This window comes from Bufo bufo, chromosome 6 (genome assembly GCF_905171765.1).
Source record: "Bufo bufo chromosome 6, aBufBuf1.1, whole genome shotgun sequence".
Lineage (NCBI taxonomy): Eukaryota > Metazoa > Chordata > Amphibia > Anura > Bufonidae > Bufo > Bufo bufo.
The window spans coordinates 415,882,072-415,900,040 of record NC_053394.1 but is presented as its reverse complement, the minus strand read 5'-3'; the positions used below and the strand labels follow the sequence as shown (position 1 = coordinate 415,900,040).

Below are 17,969 nucleotides of genomic sequence, written 5' to 3'. Positions count from 1 at the left end.
TAATACAAATTCTAACAGTCTGTTCAGTAGGACTATCAGCTGTGTATCCACCTGATTTCTCCTCAACGCAACTGATGGTCCCAACCCCATTTATAAGGCAAGAAATCCCACTTATTAAACCTGACAGGGCACACCTGTGAAGTGAAAACACCATTTCAGGGGGACTACCTCTTGAAGCTCATCAAGAGAATGGCAAGAGTGTGCAAAGCAGTAATCAAAGCAAAAGGTGGCTACTTTGAAGAACCTAGAATATGACAGATTTTCAGTTGTTTCACACTTGTTTGTTATGTATATAATTCCACGTGTTAATTCATAGTTTTCATGCCTTCAGTGTGAATCTACAATTTTCATAGTCATGAAAATAAAGAAAACTCTTTGAATGAGAAGGTGTGTCCAAACTTTTGGTCTGTACTGTATATCAGCGGGAGCGTAGAGGCATCTGGAGCAGAGCATCGGAGACATGGTGGTTGGCACTGTGGAGTAGCATTCATAGACTGGTGAGATGTATGAGCTGGAGCAAAGAATGGTAGACAGTATTAGCACTCTGGGGTGATATTCCTAAACTGGTGAGTTGTATCAGATGGTAGTCAGAAGAATCTGGCACTAAAATGTGCTGCATCTCCCTGGTCCCAGACTACATCATCCTTGACCTCCTGTAACCTGTTCTGAGTCAGTCTGGATCTGAACCATGTAGATCAGGGACAGATAAGTATCATTACAGTCATATTGACAGCTTTTGCACTTCCAAGGAACCTCCTACCAATTTCTAAGGAACCCCAACTGGGAAACACAGACTTTAGGAATATCCCATAATGCAATATAAATAAATAGTATTCCTTCGAATCATACTGGTTTTTCTTCTGTCCACCAGGTGAAGCGGAACCTCCTCAATGTCTCCTATCACATTGCCCAGTACACCAGCATCATAGCAGACCTAAGACATGAGATCCAAAGACTCAAGGAGAAGATTGATGAGCAGGGCTTGAAGCAGATAAGGAATGAGAAGAGCGACATTCGCAACATCCAAGGTAATTACTTGGCATCTTTTTATAGGTACATAGGTACATCCCATAAAGTCCAAGCAGTAAATACCCTAACATCTTCAATTTGATGCCCATCAGCTGAGGTTCAGCTCCATACATTACCCTATGACAGACAGGAGATGGACCAGCTCAGGGAGCAGCTCATAAGGGCTTTTAGGGAACAGATGGAGATCCGCAAACAGCTTATGGACCTGGAGAACAACAACATGGAGTTACAGATGGAGACTTCACGTCACTTCCTCATCATTGCCGAGTAGGTGTAGAATTTTAGCTTTTGTAGGATGCCCTTTGTATCCTCTTGCCATTTTGTATACATCACAAAGAGGTCCCTTGCCCTAAATCGGACATATAATTTTATCTGTTTGCCGAAGGATCTAATAGCGAATTCCCTACAGGCCACAAACAATCAGTTTGTCTTATATTATGGTTACAGCTGGGAGCAAGAAAAAACACGTCGTGTCCGCAAGTGGCGAGAAGAACTGAGGAGGGAATCTTTTGGCAAAGATGACAGTGAGAAGGACTCAGACACCGGAGATGACCAGTCTGATATCATGGAGCCGCCAGAGGTGATGGTGGCCAGAGAGAATGTTCACGCACTGGTAGTTGATCAAAGCAAGCTACGTCACCAAAAGGTATCAGTAGGAAGATCGGTTTAGTAGCTCTAGTCACATCTGCAGATATCTTGAGAATTCTGCTGATTTCCACCTTATAGGGTTTGTAAGTTGTATTGAATCATGGAGATAGAAATAGATCTGCGTAGATGCTAAATTTTTTGTTAAAACATTTGAACCACTGCAAAAATAAAATTGGTTTCAGGAGACAACCCCTATCATATGCGTGTGGGCATAGCCATCAGCAGATCACTGCCAGTCCGGCTCCCATGAAGTAAAGCCACGGTCAATCAGACATTTCCCATGCATCAGCCTCTGCAGGAAAAATGTAGAAACACACGCCATTCAGATGATGTAGAATGAAGTCAGCTATTGTCAGATTGAGTCTGTTCTTCAATTTGTATCATGTTTTCTTCAGATGGAGTTGGAGAAGCGATTTAAAGAAATCCGGCAACGAGCAAGAAGACTGGAAGAAATTTTACCCAAAAGGATCAGCTCGGAGGAACAGAGGGAGGTCTTAAGCCTTTTGTGTAAAGTCCATGAACTGGAGATTGAAAATACAGAGATGCAGTCCCACGCGTTGCTCAAAGACAACATGATCCGGCAGAAGAACTACATGGTGCAGAAATTCGAGCAACATCGGTGCCTGTGTGATGAGATCATCAAGCAGCAGAGACGCATCATCATTGGTGAGGATTACCATCAGGCTTTGAATGCGATTGAAGAACCGTTCCCTCAATGTGTTGGTTCTCTTTTGGTCAACCACAGCAAAATAGGGACTATTACGGACAATTTGTGGTGGGTGGATCTTCTGTCTAGGCTGAACAGTCTCAAGTGACAGAAGTGGAAATGGATCCAATTGCCTCAAAAGTGGAAATTGTGAGCACTTACAAGTGGTACTTTCACACTAGCGTTTTTCATTTCCAGCATAGAGTTCTGTCCTAGGGGCTCTATACCGGAAAAGAACTGATCAGTCATATCCCCATGCATTCTGAATGGAGAGTAATGCGTTCAGGATGCATCAGGATGTCTTCAGTACAGTCATTTTGACTGATCAGGCAAAAGAGAAAACCGCAGAATGCTACGGTTTTATCTCCGGCGGAAAAAAATGAAGACTTGCCTGAATGCCGGCATTTTTCCCTGCAGGAATGTATTAGTGCTGGATCCGGCATTCAAAATACCGGAATGCCAGATGCAAGACGGATCCGTCTGTCCGCATGACAAGCGGAGAGACTGATCCGTTCTTGCAATGCATTTGTGAAACGGATCCGCATCCGGATGCATCTCACAAATGCTTTCAGTCACATCCAAATCGGCGGGTTCCGGCAGGCAGTTCCAACGACGGAACTGCTTGCCGGATTACACTGCCGCAATTGTGAAAATAGCCTAAATTCATTTTTCTATAAGTTTCAAAAAGGATACTTTTTTGGGGTCATTTTTTGGTTGGTGGTTTTTCCTAAATAGTTCTTCTATTTGTAGAGCACAACCTGACTGTTCCTCATCGCCTGGAGGACTTGTATGAGCTCTATCTTCGAGAGCTGGAAGACGGCACATTAGATCGAATAGCCATAATAGACAGAGCTTCTGTTCTGGCCCTAAAAGTAAGTAAAGCTAAGACATGGTACCGTAAATCAGATCTGAGCCTGCAGCTCTTTCTTCTACCTAATTAGAAGATTTGAAGTCCCTTCTTCTACAACATCTTCTAATGTCTACTTTTTTGCAGGACAGCCAAACCTCTTTGCCGAAAATTCCTCAGATCACAGCAGAAGAGACATCTCAGGAACCAGACTCAGACCAAGAGAGTGTTCGGACATTTGGATCAGACAGCAGGAATCTGAATCAAAGAGAGTCCTACAGAAGAATACTTCCTCGACTACTGTCTGAGACAGAAAGGTTGGAGACCCAATAGGTTCCTTTATTTTCAATAGATTCTCATAAGATTTTAAGGTAGTCCAGCATTGACTAAGTGACCAGGAACTAAGGCCTTTCTCCTCATGCAGGAGATGGAGAAAAGTAATGAGACTGTTTGAAATTATTATTTGATGCTCTGCTGGTCAATTGCCTGAGTAGCACCCAGTGGCAGCCTGGCCATCAGCTTTTTGGAGGGGGACAGGTAATCTTAGATGCCAAAAAATTAACCGAGCCTTGAAGGATGAGATGAAGTCCATGAATACCTCTCCTTACTTTTTAAAGGGGTTGTTGGTATAAGAAAAACCTGGCTACTTTAGTCTAGAAACAGCGCCTCACCTGTCCGTGGGTTGTGTCAGGTAATGCACCTCATCTCCATTCAAGTCAATAAAGCAGAGCTGCGATGCCAAACACAACCAGGAAGGAAGTAATAACCAGGAACAACCCCCTGTTTGAATAGGGCCAGTCACTGATATATGTGTGCAAAATCGTACATAACGTTTCTTCCATTGACCAAGTTTTTTGGAGACTGGTTACCGGCATCTTCTAGTGATTCTTGTTGGATGTGAAAAGGTTTAACCTTTTATTTCATGTCTTCTCTTTCTCACCAGTGATGCAAACAAAGTGTTTAAAACAAGTCCCCGGGCCCGACACATTAAAAACTCCACGGTGGTGACTCCACCTCCGATACATGTGAATGGGATGGTCAGCAAAGAGGTAGGTAGGAGGATTTTACTTCTGTGGATGTATGATGTGGAGACATCAAAATGTATTATCATAGTTAGCCATGGACAGAGGCGGCTCTAGACTTTGTGATGCTTTAGGCGAAACTCGAACATGAGGCCCCCACGAACACAAGATATGCAAGCGCTAATAAAGATTAACTACAAACAAAAACACTTGGTATAGTATCCTTAGGGCTCTTTCACACTTGCGTTCTTTTCTTCCGGCATAGAGTTCCGTCGTCGGGGCTCTATGCCGGAAGAATCCTGATCAGGATTATCCTAATGCATTCTGAATGGAGAGAAATCCGTTCAGGATGCATCAGGATGTCTTCAGTTCCGGAACGGAACGTTTTTTGGCCGGAGAAAATACCGCAGCATGCTGCGCTTTTTGCTCCGGCCAAAGATCCTGAACACTTGCCGCAAGGCCAGAGCTAAACGTCGTTTCGGCGCATTGCCGGACCCGACATTTTGCTTTTTCAGGGTGGTTACCATGGCTGCAAGGATGCTAAAGTCCTGGCAACAATGGTAAAGTGTAGTGGGGAGCGGGGGAGCAGCATACTTACCGTCCGTGCGGCTCCCGGGGCGCTCCAGAGTGACGTCAGGGCGCCCCACGCGAATGGATCACGTGATCACATGGACACGTCATCCATGCGCATGGGGAGCTCTGACGTCAATCTGGAGCGCCCCGGGAGCCGCACGGACGGTAAGTATACCGCTCCCCCGCTCCCCACTGACTACTATGGCAACCAGGACTTAATGTGCGTCCTGGCTGCCCATAGTAACACTGAACGGCATTTTGATGACGGATCCTTCTTCAATTGCTTTCAGTACACTTGCATTTTTCCGGATCTGGCGGGCACCTCGGCAACGGAAGTAGCACGCCGGATCCGCCAACAATGCAAGTGTGAACGAAGCCTTAGACTGTCTATTACATGTCCCCCTCCATGAGGCTCGGCCAGCACCTCTTACCCCCCCCCCCCCCATAATTGACACATTCTCAGTCCCCTAACCCCCTCCATGAGGCTTGCCTGGCAGCAACATCCTACCCCCCCCCCCCCCCCCCCACCCCCCCCCCCGCCCCCCCCCCCCCCCCCCCCAAATTGCACGGGGTAAGAAGTGCCGCCAGGCAAGCACACATGGAAGGGGACTGCGAACTGTGCATTTGGGGGGGGGGGGGTAAGGTGTGGTGCCAGGCAAGCCTCATGGAGGGGGTTTAGGGGACTGAGAAAGGCCCCCCCCCCATGCCCCCCCATTGCACATTTCTCAGTCCCCTAGACCCCCCCCTCATCATGAGGCTTGCCTTGCAGCAACATCTTCCCCCCCCCCCCCAAAAAACATTTTTCAGTCCCCAACTTATTCTCTCTCTTAATATCAGATCAGGCGACAGCCAGGGAGGGGGGACTCGGAGGAGGGGTACAGCGGCCAGCAGGACAGGGAGTGGGACACACACCTGACCACCTTGGTCCTTGGAGGATTCTAATTCTTCCACAATCCACAAGTGACAGACAGTCCAGTGAGTCACACCCACTGACACTGTCTTCAGGGCGGCGCTGGCAGCAGCCAGAACAGTTGGGTCGGCGTCGGGTCACCGGACAACAGACACAGGCACACAGCCGGTGGCGGTGAGGTGAGATGGCGCTTCTTCTCTCCCTGCCTGCGCAGCGCTCTGAGGGAAGGGGGCGTGTCTGCTGTTGGATAGAGACGTGCCTGTGCGGCGGCACGCTCTGAGCCGGCCAGCAGCCTCTGCTCTCTTAAAGAGGCAGAGAGCAGAGGGGCTCGAGCGGCCTGGCCGCGGCGGCTCGTCTTAGTTACTACTAGTGTGTGTGTGTCTTAGGTGACGGGTCCGTCCAGTCCGGAGGAGCAAACAATTAATTGCGGCGGGTGTCAGGTGCTGGTGGGAGCCAGAGCGAGGCCCCCACCAGCGCGAGGCTTAGGCGGCTGCCTAAGTGGCCTAATGAAGAGCCGCCTCTGGCCATGGACATTGAATGACTACTGGTCTGGTTTAAGCCAATACCCTGCACATATCGCTCAGGGAACCTATTTCAAAATAAGTGAATAAGCACCTCATCACCACCTCTGATTATGGAATTACACAATGATCAGGCAGCCATTCAAATGATGGTCGGCCATCTAAAACATAGACCAGGTCTGTCAGTATGAGAGCTGCTCTTATTTAGTGGCTTTCTGCCCCCTCTGTAAAATAAAGACATGGGTTGTCTCATCGGGGGTAACTGAATACCATAATTTTATTCTAATTTTTCTAATTCTAGGGTTTTTAGGCCAATAGAGGGAGGTGGTGACAGTAAATAGGAAACAATTCTTCCTAGGATAAAAAAGACATAATTCACCATGAACATTGATGGATGGACATTCAGGATTAAAAAAATGGGAATATCTTGAAATTTTAAGTTAGTAGAGGGGTCCCATATCTCAAAGCCAGAGCGGAGAGTAGCTACAAATAGTGTCTCTCATCCTGGAGGACCCATCACATCAGTGCCATGTAATACTTAATTTCCCCTCTGGAGGCACTGCAGAGAAAATGAGCACTTGCTGCCAGGTCCTGCTACAATCAGCTGATCACTGGAGGTCTCTACAGTGTAATCATCTTATTGTTGAAAAGCCCTTTTAAGAAAAAAAAAAGGATTGTCCATAATGCACAACCCCTTTAACCTCCTGTCACATAAAAATTGGAATAACCCTACCAAAAATGTTGCTTTTTTATTGTATATTTTTAATGTGTGTCTGCAGTAAATCTTGTTGGCGCACAACTCAGGGGACACAATAATTGCATTTTTAACCCTTTATTGACTTAATTAATTTTAGCCTTAAAGGGTTTCTACCACCACATTTTGACCTAATTAGCTGTCAGACACTAGCGATCTGCTAGTGTCTGCTGTACCTAACCATGCTATTGTAATTCCTTTCTCTGCAGCAGTTACCCTAAAAAACGTAGTTTTATTGGTATGCAAATGCGCCTCTAGGTGCTATGGGGGCGTCTTTTCAGCACCTAGAGGCTCCGTCCACTCACCATTTCTGCCGCCCAGCGCGCTCCAGCCCGCCCCTCTCCTCTAGATTGACAGCCTACTCTCGCCCGCCTGTGCTTCTGTATTCGGCGCAGGCGCAGTGACTGTTGGACTGCTCCCTGCGCCGTAATCGGCGCAGGCGCAGTGAAGATGCCGACGCAGGGAGACAGTCACTGCGCCTGCGCCGAATACAGAAGCACAAGGCGCAGGCGCGAGTAGGCTGTCAATCTAGAGGAGAGGGGCGGGCTGGAGCGCGCTGGGCGGCAGAAATGGTGAGTGGACGGAGCCTCTAGGTGCTGAAAAGACGCCCCCATAACACCTAGAGGCTCATTAGCATACCAATAAAACTACGTTTTTTAGGGTAACCGCTGCAGAGAAAGGAATTACAATAGCATGGTTAGGTACAGCAGACACTAGCAGATCGCTAGTGTCTGACAGCTAATTAGGTCAAAATGTGGTGGTAGAAACCCTTTAAGGACCAATAATACTTCCAGCAGTCATAACTTTTTCTTCTAAAATTTTTTTTATTTCGCAGGATGAATTGTAGGTTTTTTAGGAACCATTTTGGGGTATATATAGAGTATTAAATAACTTTTATTATTTTATTTTAAGGGGGAAAGATTTAAAAAAACAGTAATTTGTTACATTATTTTGTGGAATTTATTTATGGCGTTCACTGTGTGGTATAACTAACATAATTTTATTATGTGCGTCCGTACAATGATGATAATGCCACGTTTCTGTATATGTGTTACTATTTTTCCTTTCCTCCCGCAGGCTTTCAGCTCTGCAACTGCTCCCCCTGCTCCTCCAGACTGAAGGGGAGGCTGCTTTAGATGCTCATATCTCTGGTTTGGTAGCAGCTAGAGATATGGGCTTGTATTGTGTTCTTTTGAGAGCTGTCATTCCAAGCTTTCAAACAATACCAGAATTACAGCATTATCTCTAGTACATGGGAAGATATTGCTGTTAGAAATCGGGATGCAGTGAATACAGCTGAAAGTGAAAGTAAAAGAATGTTTTGCTCACAATTATTCCCAACTTAATAACTAACAGTGATATCTCCTATTGAGCTTGGACTAATGCTATCATTGCCTTGCCTGGAATGTCAGCTTTCAAACAAGCTTGAATCTGTATTCAGCGCACTCTGTATGGAGACTGACTGTAGGGTTCCACCCCAATAGATCCAATAAAAGTAAACAGCAGCCTTAGATACTGATGCTTGGGTACATTTATTGATGTTAGTTTAAGTTTCACATGCGACAATATGTATAACGTTTCGGCATAACAATGCCTTCGTCAGATACTATAGAAAGAAAATTGAAAGTCATATTAAATCAAAGGAAAAACAAAAAGAAAAAGAAAGAAAAAACATAATACATGACCAGCGATTATACACAAAAGATTGTACAAGGTCGAAATACAAAATACATTATGGCGAATACATCAGACATTGCAGGGACATCTGGAGACAATGAGAATAATTCATATATCCGGTGCTGTAAACTGTATATAGGTAAAGAGTCCAGATAGGCGATGAGGTCTCTACATAAATAGAGCCTATTGAAACACTCTCTGTGATTTAAGTGTTAAGGAAAAAACATACGGTCATCACAAAAACAGAGCAAATGTATAGATATGATAAAGGCTATATAGCCACTTACCTATGCCGCAGGGTGAGGGAGCAGACAGGTAGAAGGACGCATGTGGAAGTTAGCATGTGTATAACATGCTCAGACTGGGAATGGCGTCTGGGGGTGTGGATGGTGGCCAAACATTTTAAAGAGGCGCCTGAATGCACGTGGGGGCGGCGCAATCGAAAAGCGCCGATGCGTTCCAGCTTGGAACGCATCGGGCGCATGCGCCGTAGCAGCGGAAGTGCGTCACAGGAAGTGACGTCCTAGAGTCACAGCAAGTGGATGTAGGCCCGAAAGACGGTGCGTTTCAGCGTGGAACGCACCGCGTCGGGCAATGCAGAACAGGCATTGCAATGCAGAGACGGCAGTCCTCTTAACATGTTGGCCATACTATCGCTACATATCAGTGAAATGGGAGTAAGAATAGAAAATAAGAGTAAGGAAAATGAAAGAATAGGAAAGAAGGGGAATAAGGAAAATGAGGATGAAAGAATAGGAGACATGTGAGAGAATTATTAAGCACTTAAAGGGTACAGTTAACGAACAGACATAGATATAAGGTAGGAACACCATAAGGGGTGACTTCTTAAATATCGAATACCGTTGCTATAGTGAATAGTATCAGGTTATGGTGGTGCACCGATCTATATAAGGTGAATTGTAACAAAGGATACCCATCTGCGGCATGGAAGTATTCTAATGTGCCTAAAAAGAGGAGGAACAGGAGAATTAGAACTGTTTCATTATCACAAATACACAGTATTCATATGTCCTCATGGTTATGTAATATTCGCATATTCTCTATTAAATAAAGCTCTGAATCTCATATTCACGATTAAGGCCGTTAGGTGTTAAACTATCCAATCTGTGGATCCAATATGCTTCCCTAATTTTCAACAAGCGAATTCGGTCGCCACCCCGACCTGGAATTTCAACTGTGCAATATTATGGCGCATTTGATGGAAATGGGCAGGGACCGGGAGTAGTAAGTTATTGTTTCGGATTTTGGATTTGTGTTGACAGATACGCTCCCGTATCTTTTGTGTAGTTTCTCCGACATATATAAGTCCGCATGGACATTTCAACATGTAAACCACATGATCTGAGTCACAAGTAAAAAAATCTCGTATAGGTATAGATTCTCCTGTGCGGGGATGTGAGATATGTGACCCTTTTTGTACATGTGAGCATTGCATACACCGCAGGCACGGAAACGTACCTTTCTTGCGTGTTCTCAGAAATGTTTGTTGGGGCGAACTTTTTGTAGAGCCTTCATCAGCGCGGACCAATAGGTCCCGTACGTTTCTTGGCCGTTTATTACAAGGTAAAATGGGTTGACTGAATTCAAGAATATCCGGATACGCTTTGCCCAAAATGGACCAATGGCCCCGAATGATGTTCAGGATCTTTTGTGCACATGGGTGATATGTGTGGACAAAGGGTATCCGTGGGGCCTGAGGTCGGATTTTGATTTTTGGAGTCACGTTGTATTGGGTGATAGATTTAGGATAGCCTCTATCCTGAAATCTATTCGCCATCTCTTTTAGGCGTATCTCTCTTGTGGAACTGTCTTGTACTATTCTATTAACTCGCTGGTATTGTGATAAACGGCCAAGAAACGTACGGGACCTATTGGTCCGCGCTGATGAAGGCTCTACAAAAAGTTCGCCCCAACAAACATTTCTGAGAACACGCAAGAAAGGTACGTTTCCGTGCCTGCGGTGTATGCAATGCTCACATGTACAAAAAGGGTCACATATCTCACATCCCCGCACAGGAGAATCTATACCTATACGAGATTTTTTTTACTTGTGACTCAGATCATGTGGTTTACATGTTGAAATGTCCATGCGGACTTATATATGTCGGAGAGACTACACAAAAGATACGGGAGCGTATCTGTCAACACAAATCCAAAATCCGAAACAATAACTTACTACTCCCGGTCCCTGCCCATTTCCATCAAATGCGCCATAATATTGCACAGTTGAAATTCCAGGTGTTAGAACAGGTGCCACTACCACGACGGGGTGGCGACCGAATTCGCTTGTTGAAAATTAGGGAAGCATATTGGATCCACAGATTGGATAGTTTAACACCTAACGGCCTTAATCGTGAATATGAGATTCAGAGCTTTATTTAATAGAGAATATGCGAATATTACATAACCATGAGGACATATGAATACTGTGTATTTGTGATAATGAAACAGTTCTAATTCTCCTGTTCCTCCTCTTTTTAGGCACATTAGAATACTTCCATGCCGCAGATGGGTATCCTTTGTTACAATTCACCTTATATAGATCGGTGCACCACCATAACCTGATACTATTCACTATAGCAACGGTATTCGATATTTAAGAAGTCACCCCTTATGGTGTTCCTACCTTATATCTATGTCTGTTCGTTAACTGTACCCTTTAAGTGCTTAATAATTCTCTCACATGTCTCCTATTCTTTCATCCTCATTTTCCTTATTCCCCTTCTTTCCTATTCTTTCATTTTCCTTACTCTTATTTTCTATTCTTACTCCCATTTCACTGATATGTAGCGATAGTATGGCCAACATGTTAAGAGGACTGCCGTCTCTGCATTGCAATGCCTGTTCTGCATTGCCCGACGCGGTGCGTTCCACGCTGAAACGCACCGTCTTTCGGGCCTACATCCACTTGCTGTGACTCTAGGACGTCACTTCCTGTGACGCACTTCCGCTGCTGCGGCGCATGCGCCCGATGCGTTCCAAGCTGGAACGCATCGGCGCTTTTCGATTGCGCCGCCCCCACGTGCATTCAGGCGCCTCTTTAAAATGTTTGGCCACCATCCACACCCCCAGACGCCATTCCCAGTCTGAGCATGTTATACACATGCTAACTTCCACATGCGTCCTTCTACCTGTCTGCTCCCTCACCCTGCGGCATAGGTAAGTGGCTATATAGCCTTTATCATATCTATACATTTTCTCTGTTTTTGTGATGACCGTATGTTTTTTCCTTAACACTTAAATCACAGAGAGTGTTTCAATAGGCTCTATTTATGTAGAGACCTCATCGCCTATCTGGACTCTTTACCTATATACAGTTTACAGCACCGGATATATGAATTATTCTCATTGTCTCCAGATGTCCCTGCAATGTCTGATGTATTCGCCATAATGTATTTTGTATTTTGACCTTGTACAATCTTTTGTGTATAATCGCTGGTCATGTATTATGTTTTTTCTTTCTTTTTCTTTTTGTTTTTCCTTTGATTTAATATGACTTTCAATTTTCTTTCTATAGTATCTGACGAAGGCATTGTTATGCCGAAACGTTATACATATTGTCGCATGTGAAACTTAAACTAACATCAATAAATGTACCCAAGCATCAGTATCTAAGGCTGCTGTTTACTTTTATTGGAGCTTTCAAACAAGACCAGTTCCATGCTTCTAGCTGCTACCATTCAGGATAGCTGAACTCGGGCAGAACAGTTAGGTGGTTAAGGTCTATTAGGAAGATTAATGTATCTGTGATCTGATGATAAGACTTTGTTTGAACTTATTAATATAATAATTCTCAGTTTTTTTTTTAGTCTTTTCCACGTGACAGTCTAGTGAGAAGCACCCACATCAACTCCTCTCCTGACAGCAGTGACAAGGTGGCATTAACCCGGAAAGGTAAGAAACATCAGATGGGGAATTTAAGGGGCTCTGCTTTAGTAATCTCTGCCGCAACTATTTGATACCGTATCATTCCTATGGCAACCAGGTGGAAGTGACGTATGCATGCCTCTGACATGCCGAACTACTACATACAAGTCTACCTCCCGGTATTAAAATTTTCAGCCATGAGCACTTTACTTGCCCCAGTAGGCAACAAAACCTTGCTCCTTAGTGCAAAACCTAGAAGGTAAATACAAGGAAGTCTCATGATCGTTCTAGACCACGTGACTCCGGATATAGAATTCAGTTGGGTCCATTTTCTGATAAAATATGGCAAACTCTGGAACATATGTGGCACCAGGCAAAAAAACAAACAAACAAGGACTTGTTCCTCTGTGGTCAATAATCATCTAAGGATGTAACCTCCTATGGTGTTGTACTGACAACTGCTGTGTCTGGTCCAGGTCGTAGTCTAGGCCCACATGCAAGACAAATAGGTGGAGAAGGTGCTGCCAGAACTTTTTTGCTCCCCACATAATGATGCCAGTGTAACCATGGAGGCAGAAGACACCATAGACTAGAGTTGTTGCGATACCAAATTTTTGATTCGGTTTCGATACCATAAAAAAGTATTGCGATACTGGATACCATTCGATACAACGCGAAAAAATAAACCAAAGAAGCCATGTGCATTCCGCATTTTAAAAAATGGCGAATCGCACAGTTTTTATTTATTTTTTCTGTTCCGGCGTTCACCGCATAGATTTTTTTTATATTTTAATAGTTTGGACTTTTCTGACGTGGCAATATGTGATATGTTTATTTATTGTTTATACATTTTATATGTGAAATTGGGAAAGGGGGTGATTCATACTTAATATTTTGTTGTTGTTTTTTTTAACTTTTTTTTTACACTTTTTATTTAATAACTATTTCCCCCCTTAGGGGCCAGAACCTGGGATTTTTTTCATCTCTTGTCCTATTCACCCTGATAGATCTCTATCAGGGTGAATAGGACTTCACACTCTCCCTGCTGCCCTGTGCTTTGTGCACACAGCATCAGGGATGTTACCATGGCAGCCAGGGCTTCAGTAGCGTCCTGGCTCCCATGGTAACCGATCAGAGCCCCAGGCTTACACTGCTGGGGCTCCGATTAGAAGCTGCCACTGCACCACCAATGAGGGGGAGGGGAGAGGACCCTGTGGCCACTGCCACCAATGATTTTAATACTGGGGGGTGGGGGAGGGGGCACTGTGCCAATGATTTTAATAGGGTGGGGGGTTGAGGGGGGGGAAAGGGAACACTGCGCCACCAATGATAATTACCCCTTAATACAGGAGACGGGTACTGGCAGCAGATCAGCGGCAGTTAACCCCTCAGGTGCCGCACCTAAGGGGTTAACTGCCGCTGATCGCAGCTCCCTGTCAGTGGCAGGGTGCCGGCAATGCGATTTTTCTGCCGGCACCCGCCTTCTGTATTATGTGTTAAATACTTCTTTATATGAGTCCAGACTAAGTATTAGGCTACACAGAGTGGCGCCCAGAGATGTCCCAGCACTTACCATTATTCCTGGGCGCCGCTCCGTTCGCCCGCAGTGCCCCCATTACTGTCTCCTGCTCCATATGCTAATTACTATCGGAGCAATGGGGAGGAGACATCAGCTTCTCTAGTGGGCGTTCCTTCTCCCTGTCTGTAGCGCTGTCCAATCGCAGCGCAGGGAGAAGGAACGCCCACTAGAGAGGCCAATGTCTCCTCCCCATTGCTCCGATAGTAATTAGCATACGGAGCAGGAGGCAGTAATGGGGCACTGCGGGGCGAACGGAGCAGGGCCCAGGAATAATGGTGAGTGCTGGGACTTCTGTGGGTGCCGCTCTGTGAAGGAAAAGTCCTATCATTGGTGGCGCAGTGCGCCCGCCCCTCCTCTGCCCCTCTCTCCGTTCATTGGTGGCAGCGGCACAGGGGGGAGGGAGACACTGCTTCCTTCTCCCCTGTGCTGCTGAGGGAACATGAGCGCGCTGACAGCAGCACACTCATGTTCAGAGATACTAGACTGCGCAGGCCAGTATCGAAAAAATGGAAATCGATTGGGTATGGAAATTTCGATACCCGCAACAACCCTACCATAGACAGAATTGTGGGTCTCAGAGGACCTGGTTTTTGAAGTGATGCTGTAGGACATTTGGTAGGGACCTGTTGAGGAATTGTCCCTATTTTTTTTCCACCCAGAGAAAAAAGAAATTCTGAGCAGCATTAAAAGTATTTCGGTAAAGGCAGCACGGAGACGTTCCCGAGCTATAGATGGTGACCGCCTACAACTACTTCAACCGATGAAAGAGAGGAGTAACCTGTCGGTTCATTCTCTGAGCGAGAGTGAGGACAATCCTTTCAGAGATCAGCCAATACCAAGCTCTCCCCTCCACCATGCAGCCAGTGAAGACAACCTCTCCACCAGCACTGGTGAGATGGTGGTAGCCCTCGGAAGAGGAGGCCACCAACGGAGAGATTCCCCAGGACTTTGGAACCAAGCACAAAAGAAAGGAGCCCAGAAGCTAGAGAAAAGGGAGGAGTCTTTAGAGGTTAAGCGCAGAAAGAAGAGGTCAAGGTCATTTGAGGTCACTGGACAAGGGGTAAGTGCTTACAAAATATGGTTGAATGTATGGATAATGAGGACCTGTCCAAAAAGCAAAGAAGGGCCCCCCAGTCAACATTTTAAACAGTTTTTCTTGTAATTTCAAAATCTATGGTGGTCCAAGTTAGAGACGGGTTTGGTGGTCTAGGTCAGTAAAAGGATTTTATGGTAAGTCTGCTCTTGGGAGGAGGATATGGGGAGTCTGGGCAGCAGCCTAGTAGATATTCAGCTTAATTAAAGTTAGAACTAGAATTAAAACTCCCTAGCCGGGAGGGGGTATTGAAAATGACTCTTTTATTTATTATCTCTTTTTGTTTTTGCAGCTGGTGCGACCAAAGAACCATCCTTCTCGAAATAGAGCCCTTGAAAGCAACTCGGACCACAAGATCCAGAGTAACATTCCTCAGATCAACAGCCGTGGGAAAATCGTGCTACCTATAGCACAGGTCAAACTTCCTCAGAACCAATCTGGTGGGTGTTACATAAAGCCCAGGTACAGTACATATGCACAGCCCAGTTGTGGCATATGGACATCATAAAGTGAGTTCCACACTCTACGTCTTTGCCATGCTTGGGATCAGTGGAGGTCCAGCTGTTTGTCCCCCATTGATCAGACATTTATAGCACGTACAATCACAACGCCTTATATACACATAGTGTAAACCCTCTTTAAAATTGTTTTTAATCTACACAGGCAACATGGCTAAAGGTGTAGACCATCAAGGAGCAGGATTCCAACACAACCAACCAGGCAATGCCAAGAAGCAAATTTCCACCAATCAGCGGCCACGTTTTAATTACAACACTGGAAACGCCGGTGGCATCAGCGGGAAGGAGATTCGGGTACGGAAATATTAATAGGGTTGGGACGTACCTATGAGTCCAATACAATGACATCTCTGGAACCTTTTGACCAGTGAACTTTTTGCGGAAGGTGAAAGTGACAGCAAAGCCTTTTGTCACCGGTGTGAACATTGTATTTCAGAAGGTAGTTTCACAACCTGTCTCTTACCTTGTGCTATGGGCACACCAATTAACGACCTACCCGAATCCCACTTTGGTACTAGTGGAGACTCATACTTGCTGCTATGTAGACCTTCTGTTCCATAGAGTGCCTGCTTCTCCTTGGATATCACAATAATTTTCAGGCAAAGTGAATAATTTATACAAACACCTCAAATTTATCAAATTCTTGTTCTTTGTAGATTTATTGTAAAATTTGTGTGTTTTTATTTTATTTTATTATCTCTGGATTATTCTACATGGAGTGCTGTATTCTGCCAGCTCAGAACGCACCAGGACAAAGGCGTTGACCTTCGTTATTGGGCACAATGGGCATTATGGTATTTCCACAAGCAGCAACTTTCTCCTGCTGTGAGCCTCCATGTTTGGGAGAGCACACGATCCAAGATGATGCCATTGAGCATTTCATATATGCAATGGACTAAGGAGAAGACGATTGAACTACTGGGGATAGTGCGGACAACCATTTGCTGAATACCTCTGCAGGGTCTAGGAAACCTTGGTACTATGCAAATTTACTAGAACTTTGCTATGAAACGTCTACTTTTTTGGTCAAAGTTGATATCGAAGAGAGTGAAAAATGGATCATAATAATAATCGGCTGGTCTGATATAGGTTTACGCGAATTCTGACCCAATTTAATCTTGTTTGTGGTTTTTGGCCCACAAGAAGGGGCCAAATCTCATAGAAGGGCAGCATGTACTACAATGGGAATGGTTTGGCAATAAGGATTTTACAGTCACTGGATGGATCTGGTCCAGTGTATCTCTGTAACATCATTTGCTACTAGTAAAGCCTGAATATGACATGGACATTGTTAGGCCCAGGCAACTAGAGCCTTTACCTGACCTAAACCACCCTAGGCCACCAGGGATATTAATATCACTCTGTAAACTACCCTACACCACCAGGGATATTTTGGATTAACTCCTAAACCAACCTATACCAAAAATGCCTAGGTATTGTCTTGGTATAAATGTATTTAATGGAGGTCTGGTAGATATAGGCCTGGGAAGAAGTAAGGTATGGTGATAGTATGGTGATATGTACTGCAGTTGGTGTGGTTTAACAATACTTACAGCACTTACAATACAAATTGTTATGGTCCAAAATTCAACATGTGACTTATATTTCCATCCCAAATGAGCAGGGAATTTCCAGGTATACCACCAGGGATTTACTGAATTAGAGCATAAACCACCCTATACCACCAGGGAATTTCTGGAGTAAACTCCACCAAAAGTATTAATATTAACACTTATACCACCCTATACCACCAGGGCCTTTGATGGTAACATTAATCTTAACATCTAAACCACCCTATACCACCAGGGATTTTCTGGATTAGTCTCTGAACCACACTGTACCACCAGAAGTATTAATAAACCTCACTAAATATCTAGGGACAATATGGATTAGACCCTAAATCACACTAGACCTGCTGCTTGAAAACCCCTCACCCAGTCCTCAGTGAACTATTACATTGCACCCATTAAAATCAATAAACCGGCTATGTCATACATGAGTGGAGTGGTTTCTCCAGTCCATTTAAAGGGCATCTGTCAGCAGTTTTGTACCTATGAAACTGACTGACCTGTTACATGTGCGCTTAGCAGCTGAAGGCATCTGTGTTGGTCCCATGTTCATATGTGTCCGCATTGCTGAGAAGAATGCAAATGAGCCTCTAGGTGCAACGGGGGCGTTACCATTACACCTAGAGGTTTTACTCG

At 44.9% G+C, this 17,969-nt stretch overlaps 1 protein-coding gene across 1 annotated transcript in view; it reads left to right on the top strand.

The window, feature by feature from the left end:
• Positions 1 to 17,852, top strand: part of KIF19 (kinesin family member 19) — a 72,319-nt gene extending 54,467 nt beyond the window's left edge. The window contains exons 10-20 of the mRNA XM_040437587.1: positions 872 to 1,028; positions 1,122 to 1,296; positions 1,477 to 1,675; positions 2,073 to 2,343; positions 3,134 to 3,255; positions 3,378 to 3,547; positions 4,174 to 4,279; positions 12,518 to 12,602; positions 14,814 to 15,214; positions 15,540 to 15,687; positions 15,911 to 17,852. Of these exons, the coding sequence (XP_040293521.1) occupies positions 872 to 1,028; positions 1,122 to 1,296; positions 1,477 to 1,675; positions 2,073 to 2,343; positions 3,134 to 3,255; positions 3,378 to 3,547; positions 4,174 to 4,279; positions 12,518 to 12,602; positions 14,814 to 15,214; positions 15,540 to 15,687; positions 15,911 to 16,074 (1,998 nt within the window). The 3' untranslated portion in view covers positions 16,075 to 17,852. The remainder of the gene's footprint in view (positions 1 to 871; positions 1,029 to 1,121; positions 1,297 to 1,476; positions 1,676 to 2,072; positions 2,344 to 3,133; positions 3,256 to 3,377; positions 3,548 to 4,173; positions 4,280 to 12,517; positions 12,603 to 14,813; positions 15,215 to 15,539; positions 15,688 to 15,910) is intronic.
• The last annotated feature ends 117 nt before the right edge of the window (positions 17,853 to 17,969 follow it).